This window comes from Cebus imitator, unplaced genomic scaffold (genome assembly GCF_001604975.1).
Source record: "Cebus imitator isolate Cc_AM_T3 unplaced genomic scaffold, Cebus_imitator-1.0 Scaffold44, whole genome shotgun sequence".
NCBI lineage: Eukaryota > Metazoa > Chordata > Mammalia > Primates > Cebidae > Cebus > Cebus imitator.
Genome location: NW_016107359.1, coordinates 5,180,367 through 5,199,182, shown reverse-complemented (window position 1 = coordinate 5,199,182; position 18,816 = coordinate 5,180,367). Strand labels below are relative to the sequence as shown.

Genomic DNA, 18,816 nt, shown 5'->3' with positions numbered 1-18,816 from the left:
AGACAGTCTCACACTGTCGCCCAGTCTGTAGTGCAGTGACACAATCTCAGCTTGCTTCAATCTCCGCTTCCTGGGCTCACGCAATTCTCCTGCCTCAGCCTCCCAAGTAGCTGGGACTACTGGCGTCCGCCATCACGCCCAGCTAATTTTTTTTGTATTTTTAGTAGAGATGGGGTTTCACTTTGTTGGCCAGGATGGTCTCGATCTCCTGATCTCATGATCTGCCCACCTCGGCCTCCCAAAGTGCTGGGGTTACAGGTGTGAGCCACCACACCCAGCAACACATTTTCTTTCTTGTTTCAGATGAAATCTCACTCTGTCACCCAGGCTGGAGTGCGGTGGTGTGATCTTGGCTCACTGCAACCTCCACCTCCCAGGTTCAAGTGATGCCCCTGCCTCAGTCTCCCAAGTAGCTGGGATTACAGGCACACGCCACCACGCCCAGCTAATTTTTTGTATTTTTAGTAGAGATGGGATTTCACCATGTTGCCTGGTCTGGCCTCAAACTCCTAACCTCAAGTGATTCACCCACTTCGACCTCCCAAAGTGCTGGATCACAGGCATGAGCCACCGGACCTAGCCTGATGCGTAGCACATTTTCTTTATCCAGCCAGCCATTGACAGACACTTAGGTTGATTCTGTATCTTTGCTATTGTGAATAGTGCAGGGCGGGGCCTTCTTTGTCTTTATTTCCAGTCTTAGCTCAGTGCCTTGCACCTGTAGGCGCTCTGTAGCTATTAATCAAGGCCCCAAGAGTACTGGCCCTGGGAGATGGGACCCAGAGTTTCTGCCTCAGACCTGCCATCCCCAGCACTGTGGTCTTCAGGCTGCCATGGCCTTTCTCTGGGCTTCTGTTTTCTCACCTATAAGCCGAACATTTTGGTCTGATGACTAAGGGACTTCCAGCTCTGACATTATGATCACATATGTCTTACTGATCATTCCAAATAAGAAGGGGAAGCAAACGGTTTCAGAAAAGGTTTGCAACTAGAGCCAGAGCACTGACTGCAGCTCGATTCTGGTTGGATTGTGTCTTCTCACATTTGGGGCAAAGATGCTGTTGTAAAGTTTTATTTTTGGTTCTAGCAGTAATGAGGTCATTTAAATACTGTGAGATAGCTCCCTTTAATGCACCGCTCCTGTTCTGGTAAACAAATCCCTTCGCTGGCTTTAGTGAAGGGATGCTTGTGTGAACTCACACAGTAATTGGCAGTTTACAGGAAAGGGTAACACTCCAACAACATTAGTGCAGTAGTCCATAGCATCCAGTTTTTCAGGGTTTGGCTTCTTCTCAACAGGCTGACAAAGTCTTGTTGCCCTTTAAGCTAATGTAAAAGAAAACAAATGGCCAAACCATCTGTCTAGACAGAGTCTGTTGCAGAACTCCGTCTCTCCGGTTGGACCAGCGTTCACACATTGAACACTGACAAGCAGATCTCCCATCTGTGTGAGCTTCTTAACCTCAGTCACAATGACTGTCATTGAACTGTAGGATTAGTGGATAAACATTCTATATCTGTTCATTTGGTGCTATTTATGGACTATCATTATTATGTGGTAGACACCATTCTCATTGCTAGAGAACTGGTTGGTAAACAAGACGTATGAGGTTCCTATCTCACAGCCTTGATAGCATACCACAAACGAGAAATCAGCAAATAAACGAATCACAGCGTCAGATGGTGACGAGTAAATGAAATAAAACAGAATGAAGTGAAAGCTGGTCGGGCAGTGCCATGGGCAGGGGCCTTGTCGATGTTGGATGTCGGAGCAGGAAGATCTCAGTACAGAGGCGATGTTTGAGCTGAGGATTGGGTGTCAGAAAAGGGCAGCCTACACAGTCTGGGGCAGTGTTCCCAGGGAAGAACCAGCAAAAGCAGCTGCCCTCAGGCAGGAGCAATAGAGTGTTCCAGGAAAAAAGAGCGGGCACCAGGAGACCATTCAGGAGGTATGGGCAGGGCTGCTGACAGAGGTTCGTGCCTGCCACCTTGGACTTTGAACCTTATTGTCGGTCCAGTGGAAGCTGTTGGAGGGCTTATGCTGAGCGCAACACAGCCTGTGGTTTTTTTTGTTTTGTTTTGTTTTTTAGATGGAGTCTTGCTCAGTCACCCAGGCTAGAATGCAGTGGCACCATCTCACTGCAACCTCCACCTCCTGGGTTCAAGCGATTCTCCTGCCTCAGCCTCCCGAGTAGCTGGGATTACAGGTGCCCACCACCACACCCGGCTAATTTTTGTATTTGTTTTTTTTCTTGAGACAGAGTCTCACTCTGTCACCTAGGCTGGAGTGCAGTGGCACCATCTCAGCTCACTGCAACCTCCAGCCTCCCAGGTTCAAGCAATTCTTCTGCCTCAACCTCCTGAGTAGCTGGGACTATAGGCATGCACCACCATGCCCAGCTACTTTTTGTATTTTTAGTAGACAGGGTTTCACCATGTTGGGCAGGCTCAAACTCCTGACCTTGTGATCCACCGCCTCAGCCTCCCAAAGTGCTTGAAATACAGGCATGAGCCACTGCGCCTGGCAATTTTTGTATTTTTTTTTTAGTAGAGATGGGGTTTCACCATCTTGGCCAGGCTGGTCTCGAACTCCTGACTTCATGATCCACCCACCTCAGCCTCCCAAAGCTAGGATTACAGGCGTGAGCCACCACACCTGTCCTGCAGCCTATGTTTTTTAAACATTCTCGTCGGATGTTTGATGGGGAATAATGGATTGTAGGCGGTGAAAAATTAAAAGGGAGACCAAACTTGAGGCTATTGTGGTCACTCAAGCTAAAGATGCTGGTCACTTTGACAAGGGAGAGGTAAGGGAGGGGGCAGATGAGCTGCAGTTGGTGGATATGAGATCTGTTTTGGAACTAGACTCTATAGATCCTGCTCATATGGTTCAGATGTGGGAGATGAAACAGAAGGAATCAAAGATACCTCAAAGGCTTTTGGCTTGTGGATCATCTTTATCATGAGTAGAAGATAGTGCTGTTTTCATTGAGATGGAAAAGCTAGAAGTAAGAGAGGGAAAAAGTCCAGTTTTGGTTGTACTAAGGAATATATCAGATACCCAAGTGGAATTGTTAAGGAGGCAGTTGGAAATATCCTTAATACCGTTACATTTAAGTTAGCCTGTTGGCTTTTGGCCAGTACCAGTTTTAGCCTAATCAATGTCAGACACTGATTTTATTTTTTACTGAATGTTGCTGTAGGCAGATACATATAAAACTGACAATTGTGGGCCAGGCACAGTGGCTCACGCCTGTAATCCCAGCACTTTGGGAGGCCAAGGCAGGTGAATCACTTGAGGTCAGGAGTGCAAGACCAGCCTGACCAACATGGTGAAATTCCCCTCTCTACTCAAAATACAAAATTAGCCAGGCATGGTGGTACACGCCTGTAGTCCCAGTTACTTGGGAGGCTGACGCAGGAGAATCACTCGAACCTGGGAGGCGGAGGTTATAGTGAGCCAAGATCATGCCATTGTACTCCAGCCTGGGCAACAAGACTGAAACTCCATTTCAAAAAAAAGAAAAAAAAACCCCTGATAATTGTATGGTTAAAACTGCTAATGAGCTGGGCATGGTGGTTCATGCCTGTAATGCCAGCACTTTGGGAGGCCGACGCAGCAGGATCACCAGTGGTTAGGAGTTCGAGACCAGCCTGGTCAATGTGGTAAAACCCCGTCTCTACTAATTATACAAAAATTAGCTGGATGGATGTGGGAGTGCATGGCTGTAATCCCAGCTGCTTGGGAGGCTGAAGCAGGAGAATCACCTGAACCCAGAAGGCAGAGGTTGTAGTGAGTTGAGATTGTACCACTGCACTCCAGCCTAGGTGACAGACCAAGACTCTGTCTTAAAAAACAAACAAACAAAAAGCCTCAACTGCTAACATCTATTTCTTGCTGCTTGTATCTTCCTTTTTAGTCCTCTGAACTCCCTCATTAGATGATCAGAAATTCCAAGGCAAGGCAACTTGCATTAATTTCTTTGGACACTCCCTTCCTATTTCCTACTTTCAATTTGGAAAAAAAAAATTGCGTTACAGAAACTGTTTCTTGACTAGTGTAGTTGGGAGCCCTATTACAGATTGGTGATTTTCGCCCTCTGAAGCCAATTTTATTAGTTAATGTGTTTTGCATGACTTTGTTTTTAATGAGTTTTGTGGTTTGGGTCTGGGGCAGGCAAGTGGAGTGGATATGTGGGTGCTCTTGATAGAAAGTGTCTTGAGCTCTTCTAAGTGTTATATGCTTTGAGCTGACATTCTTTTCCCATGAACATAGTTTTGCACGTTTCTTGTCACAAGTCCTACTCCTAAAAGCATTTAAAAATTGGAAAGGAATGTACCTAGTATTGTCATGTCCTCTGTTAACCACACATATATGTTTTGTTTAACAAAGAGGAGGGTAAAAGAGGAAAAGAATGATGGTGTATACTAGTAAGGAGGATGGACAGGGTTTTTTGGGGGTTTTTTGTTTGTTTTTTTGAGACGGAGTCTCACACTGTCGCCCATGCTGGAGTCCAAAGGTGTGATCTTCTACAACCTCCGCCTCCCAGGTTCAAGTGATTCTCCTGCCTCCACCTCCCAAGTAGCTGCGATTACAGGTGCCCACACCACGCCTGGCTAATTTTTTTTTTTTATTTTTAGTAGAGACAGGGTTTCACTATGTTGGCCAGGCTGGTCTCGATCTCCTGACCTCGTGGTCTGCCCGCCTCGGCCTCCGAAAGTGCTGGGACTACAGGCATGAGCCACCGTGACTGGCAAATAGGTTTTTACTAATTTGGGCTAAAATCCAAATGGATTGTCTTATTTCTGGGCTCCATCATGGTCCCTGATGCTCTTGGGAAAGAAGTCCACAGCTTTTCTGTCCCGGGGCAGGAAGAAACACTCTCTTATCTTCTAGACCCCAGCAGCCAAAGCATATCTTCCATGGGAAAAACCAGCCGCCATCCTACTCTCCGGCATGCTGTGAGGCAGTCACAAGGCTGTTCCCTGTGCCGGCGTGGGGGCCCAGCAGGCCAGGACCATATCGTCAGCACACCCTGATTCTGTTCTTTTCAGTGGTATCCGCTGGGCCACAGGGCCTCGTGCACTGTAAGTGTTGAATGTTGCCATCTTGGCGATTGTACTGATCCTCAAGGATGACTTTTTGGAAGTAGAAGAGCAATAAGAGACTTCGAAGGCTAGGCAGGATGTTTCTGAATGGGGAAGAGAAAGGTGTTCCAGAGGTCAGAGGCAGCAAACCAAAAACTCTGGAGTCCAAAATGAGGTGATTGGATGAAATAGAGATCGTTGACAAGTTCATGAACTACTGTGGTAAGCCAGTGACTCCTGAAGTTACATTTGGCCAGACAGGCTTCATTTGACTGTGGTCAGTGGATGGAGAAGGCAGTTGGCACCAGTATCTGTTCCTGGGATAGCAGAGCCCCACTGAACAGTGTGGTACCCGAAAGAGTGTGGGATCCACCAGGTCTGTATCTGCTAATAATTTCCCCAGACATCCCTGTTGCTGCACATCAGTGACCGTGCAACATCTGGTATTTTTTTTTTTTTTTTACTACTGCATAAAAAGTTTCCTTTCAGTTTCTGACTGTGTATTTCAGATTTTCTAAATGCCTCACATTCTTTCCCCTTTGCAAGCAGCTTGAGCAGGCAGGTTGCCTATTTCTAGGGAGATGGTGGCTTTGTCCATGTTGGACCTTAATGGTTCCATGGGACTTTTCATGATGGATGTTAAAAGCAGATGGCTTTGGTTTCATATGTTGAGGAATGTCTTGTGACCCAGGCCCGTATAACTAGAGCTACAAAGAGCTGCAGGGGTGAGTCTGAAGTGAGACCTCAAAGTAAATCACTTTGGAAGGTTTTGCTTTCGTTTCTCTGAATTGCTAAGGACTTGGGTGAAGTCAACAGTTTTGCAGTGAGCATATGTGTGTGTCCTTGGAGTGAAATCAGGAGACAAGTGGAGGAGAAATAAGGTAGAAAGGCTATCAGAAATCAGATAGCTTAGAGACATTGATTAGTCGCGTTTTTTTGTTTTGTTTTTTTTTGTGTTTTGTTTGTTTCTTTCTGTGGGGGTTGAAGTCTCTGTCACCCAGGATGGAGTGCAGTGGTTGGATCTCAGCTCACTGCAGCCTCCACCGCTCAAGTTCAAGCGATTATCCTGCCTTAGCCTCCCAAGTAGCTGGGATTAGGGGCATGCACCTCCACGCCTGGCTAATTTTGTATATTTAGCACAGATGGGGTTTCATCATGTTGGACAGGCTGGTCTTGAACTCATGACCTCTGGTGATCTGCCCTCCTTGGTCTCCCATAGTGCTGGGATTACAGGCATGAGCCACTGCACCCAGCTCAGTTTTTTTTTTGTTTGTTTTTTTTTTGTTTGTTTGTTTTTTAAGAAGATTTTTAAAAAGAGGTTGAAGCATTTTAAAAATGTATTTAGGGAATGTGCAGACCAGTGTCTATGGCAGTGGGTATCAGATTCATCAATTTTCTGTTGTGGTTTCTCTACCAAACATCTCATTTGTATGTTTTAAGAAAGCTTAAGATTTGATTCAATGTGGTGGTTTTGGTTGTTGTTTGTTTGTTTTTTGTTTGTTTGTTTTTTTGGTGGTGGAGTCTCACTTTGTCACCCAGGCTGGAGTACAGGTGGCTACTGAAATTTAATTAGAATTCCATTCAATTAACAGTTCAGCTCCTCAGGAGGCAAAGGCAGGAGAATTGCTTGAACCCAGGAGGTGGAGGTTGCAGTGACCTGAGATCTCACCACTGTACCCCAGCCTGCTGACAGGTGAGATTCCGTCTCAAAAAAAAAAAAAAATTCAGGTCCCCAGTTGCCACTAGCCACATTGCAGGCACTTAGTAGCCACATGTGGCTGGTGGCCCCATATTGGATGGCTCAAATATAATACATTTCCGTGATCACACAGAAAGTTCTGTTGGACAGCACTGCCAGCCAGAGACTTGGATCCAGTCCACCAGATTCTTTTCTCCTGTGTTAATCTATGATACCTGTTGACAAGTGATGGACATTTGGCCAGACGTGACAGCTCCGTTCTCCTGTGTCAGTGCCGTGTGTCTGTCAGCGTCCTTCACGGTGTGCTCACTTTTTCTTCCAAGGAGGAAGTTGGCCGAATATGGAAGATGGAGCTGCTCAAAGAATCGGATGGGCTGGGAATTCAGGTTAGTGGAGGCCGAGGATCAAAGCGCTCACCTCACGCTATCGTTGTCACTCAAGTGAAGGAAGGAGGTGCCGCTCACAGGTGACTAGATAACTCCCCCCCATCTCTCCACCTCCTCTCCCTCCCTCCCCCCTCCCCGCTGGTACAGGTGCCCTTCCACTTGTTCAAAGCCCTGGTAATTACAGTTCATAAGGATTATGCTGGCGCACAGAAGGAAACCGGGCAAGAGTGGTTCTAATTGAACACACCTCTGAGCACAGGAAGTGGCTAATTGCAACGGATATTGCAGGATCTTCTAAAACAAGAAGGAGAGATTGACTCTCTTTATAGTCCAGTTTTAGTTTCAAGTGAATGTTATGTATCCTAACTTGCTGAGACGATATGACGCTACTTACTGAGAATATGCTGCTGAGTAGAACACCACATTCCTAAGACCTTAACTCCCATATGACTTGACTAATGACCAGGGAAGTGACTGGTTTTCAGTGTGATCACAATTCATGCTTAGGGGCTTCGCCTGTCAGGTCTATCAGGATTTCAGGCACACTCAGATACATAGATCTCTGTCACACAGATATGGAAAGGAAATTTAGTAAATATGAATTTTTCTCCTTGTAATCTGGAAACAATTCATACCTCAAAATTTCTTTTGTAGGCCAGGTGTGGTAACTCATGCCTGTAATCCCAACATTCTGGGAGGCCAAAGCAGGAGAACTGCTTGAGCCCAGGAGTTTAAGACCAGCTTGGCCGGGTGCAGTGGTGCATGCCTATATTCCCAGCACTTTGGGAGGCTGAGATGGGTGGATCACCTGAGGTCGGGAGTTCAAGACTAGCCTGGCCAACATAGTGAAACCCCACCACTACTAAAAATATAAAAATTAGCCTGGTGTGGTGACACACACCTGTAATCCCAGCAGGTTGAACGCAAGAGTATCACTTGAACCTGGGAGGCAGAGGTTGCAATGAGCTGAGATCGTGCCATTGCACTCCAGCCTGGGTCATAGAGCAAGACTCCATCTCAAAGACTAAAAGTAAAAAATAAAAAAGGGCCAGGCATGGTGGCTCACACCTGTAATCCCAGCACTTTGGGAGCCCAAGGCAGGCGGATCACCTGAGGTCAGGAGTTCAAGACCAGCCTGACCAACATGGCGAAACCTTGTCTCTACTAAAAATACAAAAATTAGCCAGGGGTGCTGGTGGGCACCTGCAATCCTAACTACTTGGGAGGCTGAGGCAGGAGAATTGCTTTAACCTGGGAAGTGGAGGTTGCAGTGAGCCGAGATCGTGCCATTGCACTCCAGTCTGGGTGACAGAGCAAGACCCCGTCTCAAAAAAAAAAAAAAAAAAAAAAAAAAATGTTCTCCTTTCCATGTTGAAGAATAAAATAATAATAATTATTATTGGGCCGGGCGCGGTGGCTCACGCCTGTAATCCCAGCACTTTGGGAGGCCGAGGCGGGTGGATCACGAGGTCAAGAGATCGAGACCATCCTGGTCAACATGGTGAAACCCCGTCTCTACTAAAAATACAAAAAATTAGCTGGGCATGGTGGCACGTGCCTGTAATCCCAGCTACTCAGGAGGCTGAGGCAGGAGAATTGCCTGAACCCAGGAGGCGGAGGTTGCGGTGAGCCGAGATCGCGCCATTGCACTCCAGCCTAGGTAACATGAGTGAAACTCTGTCTCAAAAAAAACAAAAAACAAACAAACAAAAAATTATTATTATTAATAAATATATAAAAATAAAAACCAGCCTGGGCAACATGGTGAGACCTGGCCTTTACAAACAAAACAAACAAGATAGCAGCCAGGCACGCCTGAAATCCCAGCACTTTGGGAGGCCGAGGCAGATCACCTGAGGTCAGGAGTTTGAGACCAGCCTGGCCAATGTTGTGAAACCCTGCCTCTACTAAAAATACAAAGAAATTAGCCAGTTGTAGTGACACACACCTGTAGTCCTAGCTCCTTGGGAGGCTGAGGCACAAGAATGGCTTGAACCCGGGCGGCGGAGGTTGCAGTGAGCTGAGATCACGCCACTGACCTCCATCCTGGGCAACAAAGCGATACTTCATCTCAATTAAAAAAAAAAAAAAAAAGCTTGTCATGGTGGCACACTCCTGTAGTCCTAGCTACTCAGGAGGCTGAGGTGGGAGGATCACTTGAGCCTGGGAGATCGAAGCTGCAATGAGCCATCACTGTGCCAGTGTACTACAACCTGAGTGACAGAGCAAGAGACTCGGTCTCAAAAAAAACAAACAAAAACTTATTTTTTAATCTGAGCAATGATCTGAAGTAGGAAGAGTAACAGTGTTTCGCTAGAGCACGTGCAAAACAGTTTATTTTGAGTAAGAAGGATGTAGCTATCCCAAGATGTCAGGCAGGCTCTTGACTGCTAGCTAATTGCTTCCATGCACCATTGGGTGTTTACTATTTGCAAGGCCTGGTGGGGCGTGTATGTATGTTGTATGCCCACACATATATAGTAGGTGTATAAAGGGAGAGTTTTGTTGATGAGCGAGGTGATCATCTTGTATCTAGTCTGGAACTTGGTGTTCAACTCAGGTACCCTGATTCTAAGAGGGTTGTGGCAAACCAGACTGGTACTGGTCTGCCGAAGCTTGAGAGGGGACACAAGGATATCACTTGAGGTACAGTTGAAGGAGCTGGAGGTAGTTACTCTGAAGAGTGGAAAACTGGGCACAAACCAGCAGTTCTCTTATTACAGAATAGGATGCTAATAACTAGAGTAGAGATAAGATGAACTGCAATTGTTAGTTGTCTGGGTGGTAGTAATTGCCGATGAATTAAGACCTTAGGTGGTTTTTACGCCAAACAGCATTGTTAAGCTTCCAAAATGGCATGTGCGTTAAGGAGCTCCTGTCAGATAGACACTTACCCATTAATTCTAGGTCTTAAGTTCCAGTCTGTCTTTAGCAAGGAAATTCCTGTGCCCAGAGTTAAACTTACATGGAACTGATCTTGTCTGTTTTCTCTCTGAGCCATGTCTGATGGGTCTCATCATTTTCTTTTCATTCTTAGCCTGGAGTTGTGTGTGTGTCTCTTTGAGCCTCTGAAGTGTATGATTCACAAGTGGGGCATTTTAGTTAATAACAGGAGATGAGAGATATGAAAGAGGGAAATAGGAAAAGGGATGAGGATTTTTTTTTGAAATGGAATGTCACTCTGTCACCCATTCTGGAGGGCAGTGGTGTGATCTCGGCTCACCACAACCTCCACCTCCTGAGTTCAAGCGATTCTCCTGTCTCTGCCTCCTGAGTAGCTGGGGCTACAGGCACATGCCACTATGCCCAGCTAATTTTTGTATTTTTAGTAGAGACGGGGTTTCACTACGTTGGCCAGGCTGGTCTCGAACTCCTGACCTTGTGATCCACCCGCCTTGGCCTCCCAAGGGATAGGAATGGTCTTGGTGGTGTTCTGGATAAGGAACCTCAGGACACTGGTCCATTGCATTCTTGATTCCTGAATCCCTCTCCTCCCATAGGAAGCAGCTCCTGAGTGGCCCACCCACACAACTCCTGAGACTCCAGTTCGTTTCTTCTGTGGTTTTCCTGTTCCCCTTCTCCCACCATTCCAAGCAGCTCGCGGGGCCCTCAGCATTTCTGTTTCACCGATTTTTGAAGGACTAGCAGAAGTCTCTCTTGCCTCCTGTCTTCTGTTAAAGCCTAAATTCATAGAAAAGACAGGGGCGCATGTCCTAGAGGAAGGAGACAGAAAGTGAGAGAAAGGCTGTTGAAGGCAGGAAAGCGGAGGTAAGGATGGAAGGAGAGAAGTCAGTTGATTCATGGAAGGAAAGCAAGGAGAGAGCCTGCAGATTGGAGAGAAACGGAGTTTCTGGGCGTGTTGGGGACATGCATGCGTTTTATGGCAGCACCCTGGGTGCTGAGGTGAGCCTTTAAAACAGGGGCATCCAGTCTTTTGACTTCCCTGGGCCACACTGGAAGAAGAAGAATTGCCTTGGGCTACACATAAACAACCCTTAACACTAACGATAGCTGATAAGCTTTTTAAAAAAAAAAATCTCATGTTTTAAGAAAGTTTACATGTTTGTGTTGGGCCACATTCAAAGCCGTCCTGGGCTGCATGCATGCTGTGGGTTGGCCAAGCTTGATCTAGAGGGTATGGTCGGATCTAAAGCTTGAGGTCTCTCTGCCTCACCAGCTTTCCTATCCCGTTCAGCCTTCTCTGGCTCCTTTGGGATCATGGGAGATCAGACCCCTGGAGGCTCTGTTGGAGTCCACAGGACTGTGTACTCGCCACGATCAAAGGGGCCTGCCCAGTGCTCCGGCACGATCGCCATGCAGAGCCCTGACCCACCCTGGGGGAGGCAGTCCCCGTGACAGCTGAGTCTCCTGCCAGAGGGAAGAAAGCCCAGTCAGCCATAATGTAATTAAGGAAGGAAACAAAATGTTTGTACACCATGTTTGTCGCCCGGGTCTGATACCTGCAGCGGTAGCATTTCAGGCAGTTTATTCTTTTCCTTTCTTTTCTTTTCTTTTTTTTAATTCATCCTTCTGCATTTGAAGCTTGGCTGTAGAGACTCAGGGATGAAAAAGGAGCTGAAGCCAGGCCTGGTGGCACATATTTGTAGTCCCAGCTTGTAGTACTCAGCTATGAGTACTACTACAAGTAGTACTTGTAGTACTCAGCTACAAGACTGAGGCAGGAGGATCACTTGAACCCAGGAGTTCCAGGCTGCAGTCAGCCAGGATCACGCCACTCCACTCCAGCCTGGATGACAGAGAAGGACTCTGTCTCAAAAACAAACAAAAAAGAAAATATATATTTAAAAAGAAAGAAAGAAAAAGAACAAGGTGCTGAGGAGAGTGAGAGACTTGATTCTCAAGGACCTGTAGCTCCATTAGGAGACACAGACACATGTAGCAAACCACAGGTGCCCCAGAGGACATCTGGTCAGGGTCGCGCCACCTGGGCAGAGAGGAAGGCAGTACATTAGAAAAGAAATGCAGGCGGGCTTGGGATACCTCTACTCTTTCTGAGCTTAGCTCAGTGACTCTGTATCAGGGCAGGATGACAGGTCAGATTAAGAAAAGAATGACTCGGCTGTCCTAAAGCCTTGTGGTCTTGGTTCCTCTATCACCATCTCCACCTCGATGGGAGTTTCAGTGACATTGATGCCAGGTAGGGTGGTGACCTCACTTTGCATATTAATGAGCCACTGCCTGAAATCATGGAGGCTTTCACTCCTCTGATGGGAATCTGGACACCAAGAATAAAGCAATCCCACTCAAACTGCCTCTGGCCATCACAGTGTCCTCCTTAGCCCAGTCTTGACTGTCCCTTCTCACAACCCTCAGTAGCTCTAGCAAATGGCCCTTCTCAGGCCAGAATGTCTTGACAAGGGATTTTTTTCCCATCTCCGTTTCCTCAGGGATGGCAGGCTGTCCTTAGGAGATGAGCTGCTGGTAATCAATGGTCATTTACTGGTTGGGCTCTCCCACGAGGAAGCGGTGGCCATTCTTCGCTCCGCCACGGGAATGGTGCAGCTGGTGGTAGCCAGCAAGGTAGGTCCTGTTTGTTTTTTGGTACTCGTAACTGTGGCAGTGGTGAGTTGGGGTTGAGCCCCGCCTCCCATCTCTCTCTCTCTCTCTCTGGCGCGCGCGCGCTCGTGCGCTCACTCTCTCTCTCATACACACACACACACACACACACACACACACACACGTTTACCTTACACACACACACACACACACACACACACACACACACACGTTTACCTTGGGCCATTGAAACAGCCGTGCTTCTACAGGGCAGTGCTATGCAGAGACCCTTAGGTAAAGTGCAGTTAGTTACTTGGCTTTCCTTAAGAGTTTTTGTAGGCATTTGTTAGGGCACATGCAACCCATGGGCTGTTGGTGGGTACTGGTCTGTGGCCTGTTAGGAACTGGGCTGCGCAGCAGGAGGTGAGTGGCAGGTGAGTGGGCTCTGCCTCCCGTCAGCTCAGCAATGGCACTGGATTCTCATAGGAGCACGAGCCCTATCGTGAACTGCACACGTGACGGATCTAGGTTGCGCACTCTTTATGGGAATCTAATGTGTGATGATCTGAGGTGGGACAGTTTCATCCCAGAACCATCCTCCTCACTGCCCTCATCCTTGGAAAAATTGTCTTCCATGAAACTGGTTTTTGGTACCAAAAAGTTGGGGACCACTGTGATAGGGGATGGAAAGGAAAGAACATAACTGAAGAAAAGGTAAGAATGGTAGATGGAAGGAAGGACAACGTGGAGAGAGCAGCAGCTCTTCCAGGAGGAGCTGCAGAGGAGGCGTGGAAGCCTGGACAGCTGAGAGAGCCTCAGGGGTGCCAAGGGCAGGCGTGGCTTCTGCTCTCACTTGTGGCCTCTGAGTGTTGGCGCTGGAGGAAGCGTTGTGAGTCCTGTTTGCCTAGACAATTTACAAATGAGATAGTGGGCAAGAGCTTCCGTGACTCCTGCTGTCTCACAGAGGCCATGATGCCATCAGCTGCACCAGGACCTGGGCCCTAACGCCCAGCCCGGTGTCTGTCCCCTGTCTCCCTGCTGCCTCTTCTCATGGGTCCTCCACATGTCCTGAGGCCCCAGGCAGGCCAGAGCTTCTATCACTCCCACCCTACAGTGCCTTCATTTAGTGCCCAGTTCTGGGTGCCAGCATCTGCTTCTTAAAGCGCTGGCTAAAGTCTGCAGGACTTCACAGCCGTGGTGAGAAAGAGGAGGCGTTGGCCTCTTGTGTGTCTGAGCTGTGGGCTAACGTACCGTTGATGAGACTCGGGCAGAGTCTGCGAGGCCGAGGAGCTGGTGCAGTGGAGCCATGAGGCTTTGTTGCAATTCCAGCCGGGAAGGACGCGACAAGGCCACACCCGCTTAGCCCTTTGCTGCATGACGCTCACGCTAATATGGATAATCCTTTTTCCATGATCTCTGCTGTTATTTCAAACCTGGCGTGATAGGCTTCTTTGTATTTTCCCCCTTGAATTGCAAGATTGATTGCTGATTTTTGGAATATTGAACAAATAGATTTGAAGAACATTTTGAGCTATCCAAAAAAAAAATCTGCTTCCCTTTCCTTATAACTTTTACCCCAAGTCCTTGACCTAGACTCTCAGACTTCCAAAGAGAATCTATCTACAGAGCTGTGGTGAAGACTTGGCAGGAAGAATGGGCGTCTGAGTCCCTGGGGTAGGCGTAGGACCACCGTCCATTCATAGGGTCCTTCCTCCCCTCCTAGAGATACCAGAGGACACCCTGGGGCCTTCTCTTGAGTCCACTGTGCTCCCTGCACGTCTTCACCCAGAGTGTCTGCCTGTGGGCTGTCTGTAGCCCCTCGCCAGGGAGGGGGCAGCAGACAAACCCCAGATTCCCTTTGTCAGCTGGTGAATTCCACAAGGAGGGAAATGCTACAAGAGAAGGAGAAACCAGTTCCCCATTTTTACAGATATAGTGGGAGCTTGAAAGCATCTTTGGGACGGACACACACACACACACACACACACACACACACACACAGAAAGTTTGTTTGATTTGCACAGCTGACCTGGGATAGCTTTTCTTTGTCAAGCCATAATCCACACACAAAAAACATAAGATTTAAAAAAAAAAAAAAAAAAAGGCCCCTCATGGGTAAAGCAAATAATGAAGGGCTTTGAAAACTAGTTCGTCGATGGTACCTGCTCTCTGTGAGACGCATCGACCCATTGACTTAAAGGAAGAAAGGACGCTACATGTACCAGGTGCCCATAGGGTGCTAGGTGCTTTTAGTTCTTTTTTTTATTATTATTATTTATTTTATTTTATTATTATTTTTTTTTGAGACAGAGTTCTGCTCTTGTTGCAATAGCACAGTCTTGGCTCACCGCAACCTCCACCTCCTGTGGAGGTGATTCTCCTGCCTCAGCCTCCTGATTAGCTGGGATTACAGGTATGTGCCACCACACACCTGGCTAATTTTGTATTTTTAGCAGAGACGGGGTTTCTCCATGTTGTTCAGGCTGGTCTTGAACTCCCAATCTCAGGTGATCCGGCCCCCTCAGCCTCCCAAAGTGCTGGGTTTACAGGCATGAGCCACTGCGCCTGGCCGTTTAGTTTTTATTCAGTGAATGGTATTAAGTTCCAAGTGGCTGGACTGGGCATGGTGGCTCATGCCTGTAATCCCAGCACTTTGGGAGGCCAAGGGAGGAGGATTGCTTGAGCCTAGGAGATCAAAACCAGCCTGGGCAAAATAGTGAGACCTCTTCTCTACACAAAGATAAAAAATTTAGCCAGGTATGGTAGCACACACCTGTAGTCCCAGCTACTTGGGAGGCTGAAGCAAGAAGATTGCTTGAGCTTAGGAGGTCACGGCTGCCTGGGTGACAGAGCAAGACCCTGTCTCAAAAAACAAAAACACACAAACAAACATCCAGGTGGTGAATTCCTTGCCCTGAGGTCACACCGCAGTAGAAACCAGAATCAGGCTTTAGCCTGAGCACCAGACTTCACAGTTCATGCTGCTTCTCATGCACCAAGCAGCCTTTACGCACATAAAATATAAAGGATGCTAGAGCCAACGGTATTAGAAAAAGATAATGTGTTCCTACCAGAGGCTTTGACTGCTTTGACTTTTAGGGACACTTGCTTGGGTCCTTGTAGGGCCGAGTAGCATTCCAGAGCCAAAGAATGGGGGTCCGTCCAGGTTCTCAATCCATTGGCCCTTGGGCCTGTGTCCCGAGCTGTGCTCCTAAAGCTGACCCAGGCCTCAGAGGAGTGATGCCTTTCACTTCTTCAGATAAGCTTCATTTTTATGATTAGGCAGTAAACTGCTGCAGCAGCTGCCTGCTGCTCCTAAACTTCACCTACACCATCCAAGGTCCTCATCCACTTAGGAGGAGAAAGATAGCAGCCTTCAGGCACCTCTTGACATCTGTTTCTCTTCTTTATCCAACAAGAGCAAGTAATTCACAAGCTTTCTTTCGAGGGAGGGGAGAGCTTTTGACTTGCTGAAAGTAAAGAACAACTAAAATGTAAACTATTGTTATTACGGATAATAGTCACTTTGTTGCAAGACTTTAAGGCATTGTTTTGGAAATATAGCAGTTACTTGATTGTGGAGGGGGTGTCTCATGTTTCCACACAAGTATATTGTTGCTTACAGTATGAGCTAAGGAAGTTTTTATTGAATGAATAAACTCAAAATATACAGTCAGTTTTCATATTCTTGGAAGCAGTATGTAACAGTACAGATCTCTTGCTTCCTTTTTTTTTTTTCACTCTCAGTTTTTATTAACAAGTAATATGTATGTATTATATCAAATGCAGATAAGCCCCCAAAATGCAGAGATGATGATGATGCTGAAATTCTCCTAATACCACCAGTAGTACTTACTGTGCAGTGACTAGCATGTCCTTCCAGCTGGGAACATCTGTATGTGTTTGCAACATGTACATACACGTTTTCTTTAAAATGGAGTCAAGTGCAAGGAAACAGCATATTTTCTGGAGGCAGTCCAACCTGGATTTAAGCCAAGCAGAGCCCTCCAAAAGCTGCATGGCCTGACCAAGTTGTTACCTCTCCTCATTCTCAGTTTTCTTCTCTGTACAGTGAGAATCAGCCACTACCTCCTGAGGGTGATGTTAGAAGGATTAAATGAAATCTCAAGGGGTCGGGCGCGGTGGCTCACACCTGTAATCCCAGCACTTTGGGAGGCCAAGATGAGAGGACCACTTGAGGCCAGTAGTTAAAGACCAACCTGGTCAGCATAGCAAGACCCACCCCCCGTCTCTATAAAATAATAATAAATAAATAAATAGAGTCTGATTCCATGTATTTTTGTTGACCTTTAAAAGTTGTTCAAGGCTGGGTACGGTGGCTCATGCCTGTAATCCCAGCACTTTGGGAGGCCAAGATGAGAGGACCACTTGAGGCCAGTAGTTAAAGACCAACCTGGTCAGCATAGCAAGACCCACCCCCCGTCTCTATAAAATAATAATAAATAAATAAATAGAGTCTGATTCCATGTATTTTTGTTGACCTTTAAAAGTTGTTCAAGGCTGGGTACGGTGGCTCATGCCTGTAATCCCAGCACTTTGGGAGGCTGAGGTGGGAGGATCACCTGAGGACAGGAGTTCGAGACCAGCCTGGCCAAGGTGGTGAAACCCCATTTCTACTAAAAATATAAAAATGAGCAGGGTGTGGTGGTGGGTGTCTGTAATCCCAGATACCCAGGACGCTGAGGCAGGAGATTTTCTTGAACCCGCGAGGCAGAGGCTGCAGTGAGCTGAGATCCCGCCACTGCAGTCCAGCCTGGGTGACAGAGCGAGACTGTATCTCAAAAAAGAGTTGTTCAAGGACTGCCTTCATTGAAAAGACTTTATCTGGCATTTTGATTTGACAAACAATCTAATCACTTTTTTTTTTTCCTTTTCTTTTTTTTTTGAGATGGAGTTTCACTCTTGTTGCCCAGGCTGGAGTGCAGTGATACTGTCTGAGCTCACTGCAACCTCCGCCTCCCAGGTTCAAGGGATTCTTGTGCCTCAGTCCCCCAAGTAGCTGGGATTACAAGCGCCTGCCACCACGCCCAGCTAATTTTTGTATTTTAGGTAGAGACAGGGTTTCATCCTGTTGATCAGGCTGGTCTTAAACTCCTGACCTCAGGTGATCCACCCACCTCGGCCTCTCAAAGTGCTGGGATTACAGGCATGAACCACTGCGCTGAACCAATTGAATCTCTTTCTAATGAGTGTATGCTAGGGAGATGAGCACAGGAGCAGGGAGGAGGAGATGATGGATTTGTGAGCTCTGGGCTAGGGCTGGGGACATAGCAGTGAACAGACATGGTGTTAGGTGCGAGCAGTTCTCAGACATGCAGGGGAGATGGACACATGGAGTTAGACACACAGCGAGCAGTAGTCAAAGACTTTACAGAAGAAAGGAGGAGCACATGGAGTGGCTCCTGAGATGACTGAGGTGGGCTTTCAGAAGGAGAGGTATTCAGGCCTTCCCTGCGCGGGCCTCAGTCATGAAAGGAAGGGTGGTCCCAGCAGAGGGAGCTGCCAGCGGAAAAGGCAGTGGGCAAGGAAGAGTCCGAAGGGTTTGGAAGGCAGCATGGCATCAGAGTGGGTTGGTGGGGAGAGCGGACGGGGACGAGTTTGGAGAGCGGGGCAGAAGCTGCTCTAGAAGAGCTGACCTGCTGATGACAGCTTTAGACAGCATCCTGAAATCAGCCCAGGGGAGGCCAGCAAAGGATCCTGGGCCGGCGTGGTGACTCACTCTTGTAATCCCAGCACTTTGGGAAGCCAAGGCAGAATGGCTTGAGCCCAGGAGTTGTAGACCAGCCTGGGCAACACAGTGAGACTTTGACTCCACAGAAAGTTTTTAAATTAGCCATGCCTGTAGTTCAGCTACTCAGGAGGCTGAGGCAGGAGGACCATTTGAGCCCAGAGATTTGAGGTTGCGGTGAGCTATGATTGCACCACTGCAGTCAGCCTGGGTGACAGAATGAGACTTTGTATATAAAAAATATATAATTGCCGGGCGCAGTGGCTCCTGCCTGTAATCCCAGCACTTTGGGAGGCCGAGGCGGGTGGATCACGAGGTCAAGAGATCGAGACCATCCTGGTCAACATGGTGAAACCCCGTCTCTACTAAAAATACAA

At 47.4% G+C, this 18,816-nt stretch overlaps 1 protein-coding gene across 8 annotated transcripts in view; it reads left to right on the top strand.

Annotated features, from left to right (window-relative positions):
* The window catches only part of PDZD2 (PDZ domain containing 2), a 462,407-nt gene that overhangs the window by 345,128 nt on the left and 98,463 nt on the right, over positions 1-18,816 (top strand). For 5 of the 8 annotated variants that reach the window (XM_017526821.2, XM_017526822.2, XM_017526827.2 and 2 more), the window contains 2 exons: positions 7,111-7,253; positions 12,582-12,714. The exons of 1 other annotated variant lie outside the window; for it this stretch is intronic. In XM_017526821.2, coding sequence (XP_017382310.1) covers positions 7,111-7,253; positions 12,582-12,714 — 276 coding nt within the window. The remainder of the gene's footprint in view (positions 1-7,110; positions 7,254-12,581; positions 12,715-18,816) is intronic. 2 more of the 8 variants (XM_017526829.2, XM_017526824.2) reach the window with 2 other exon arrangements.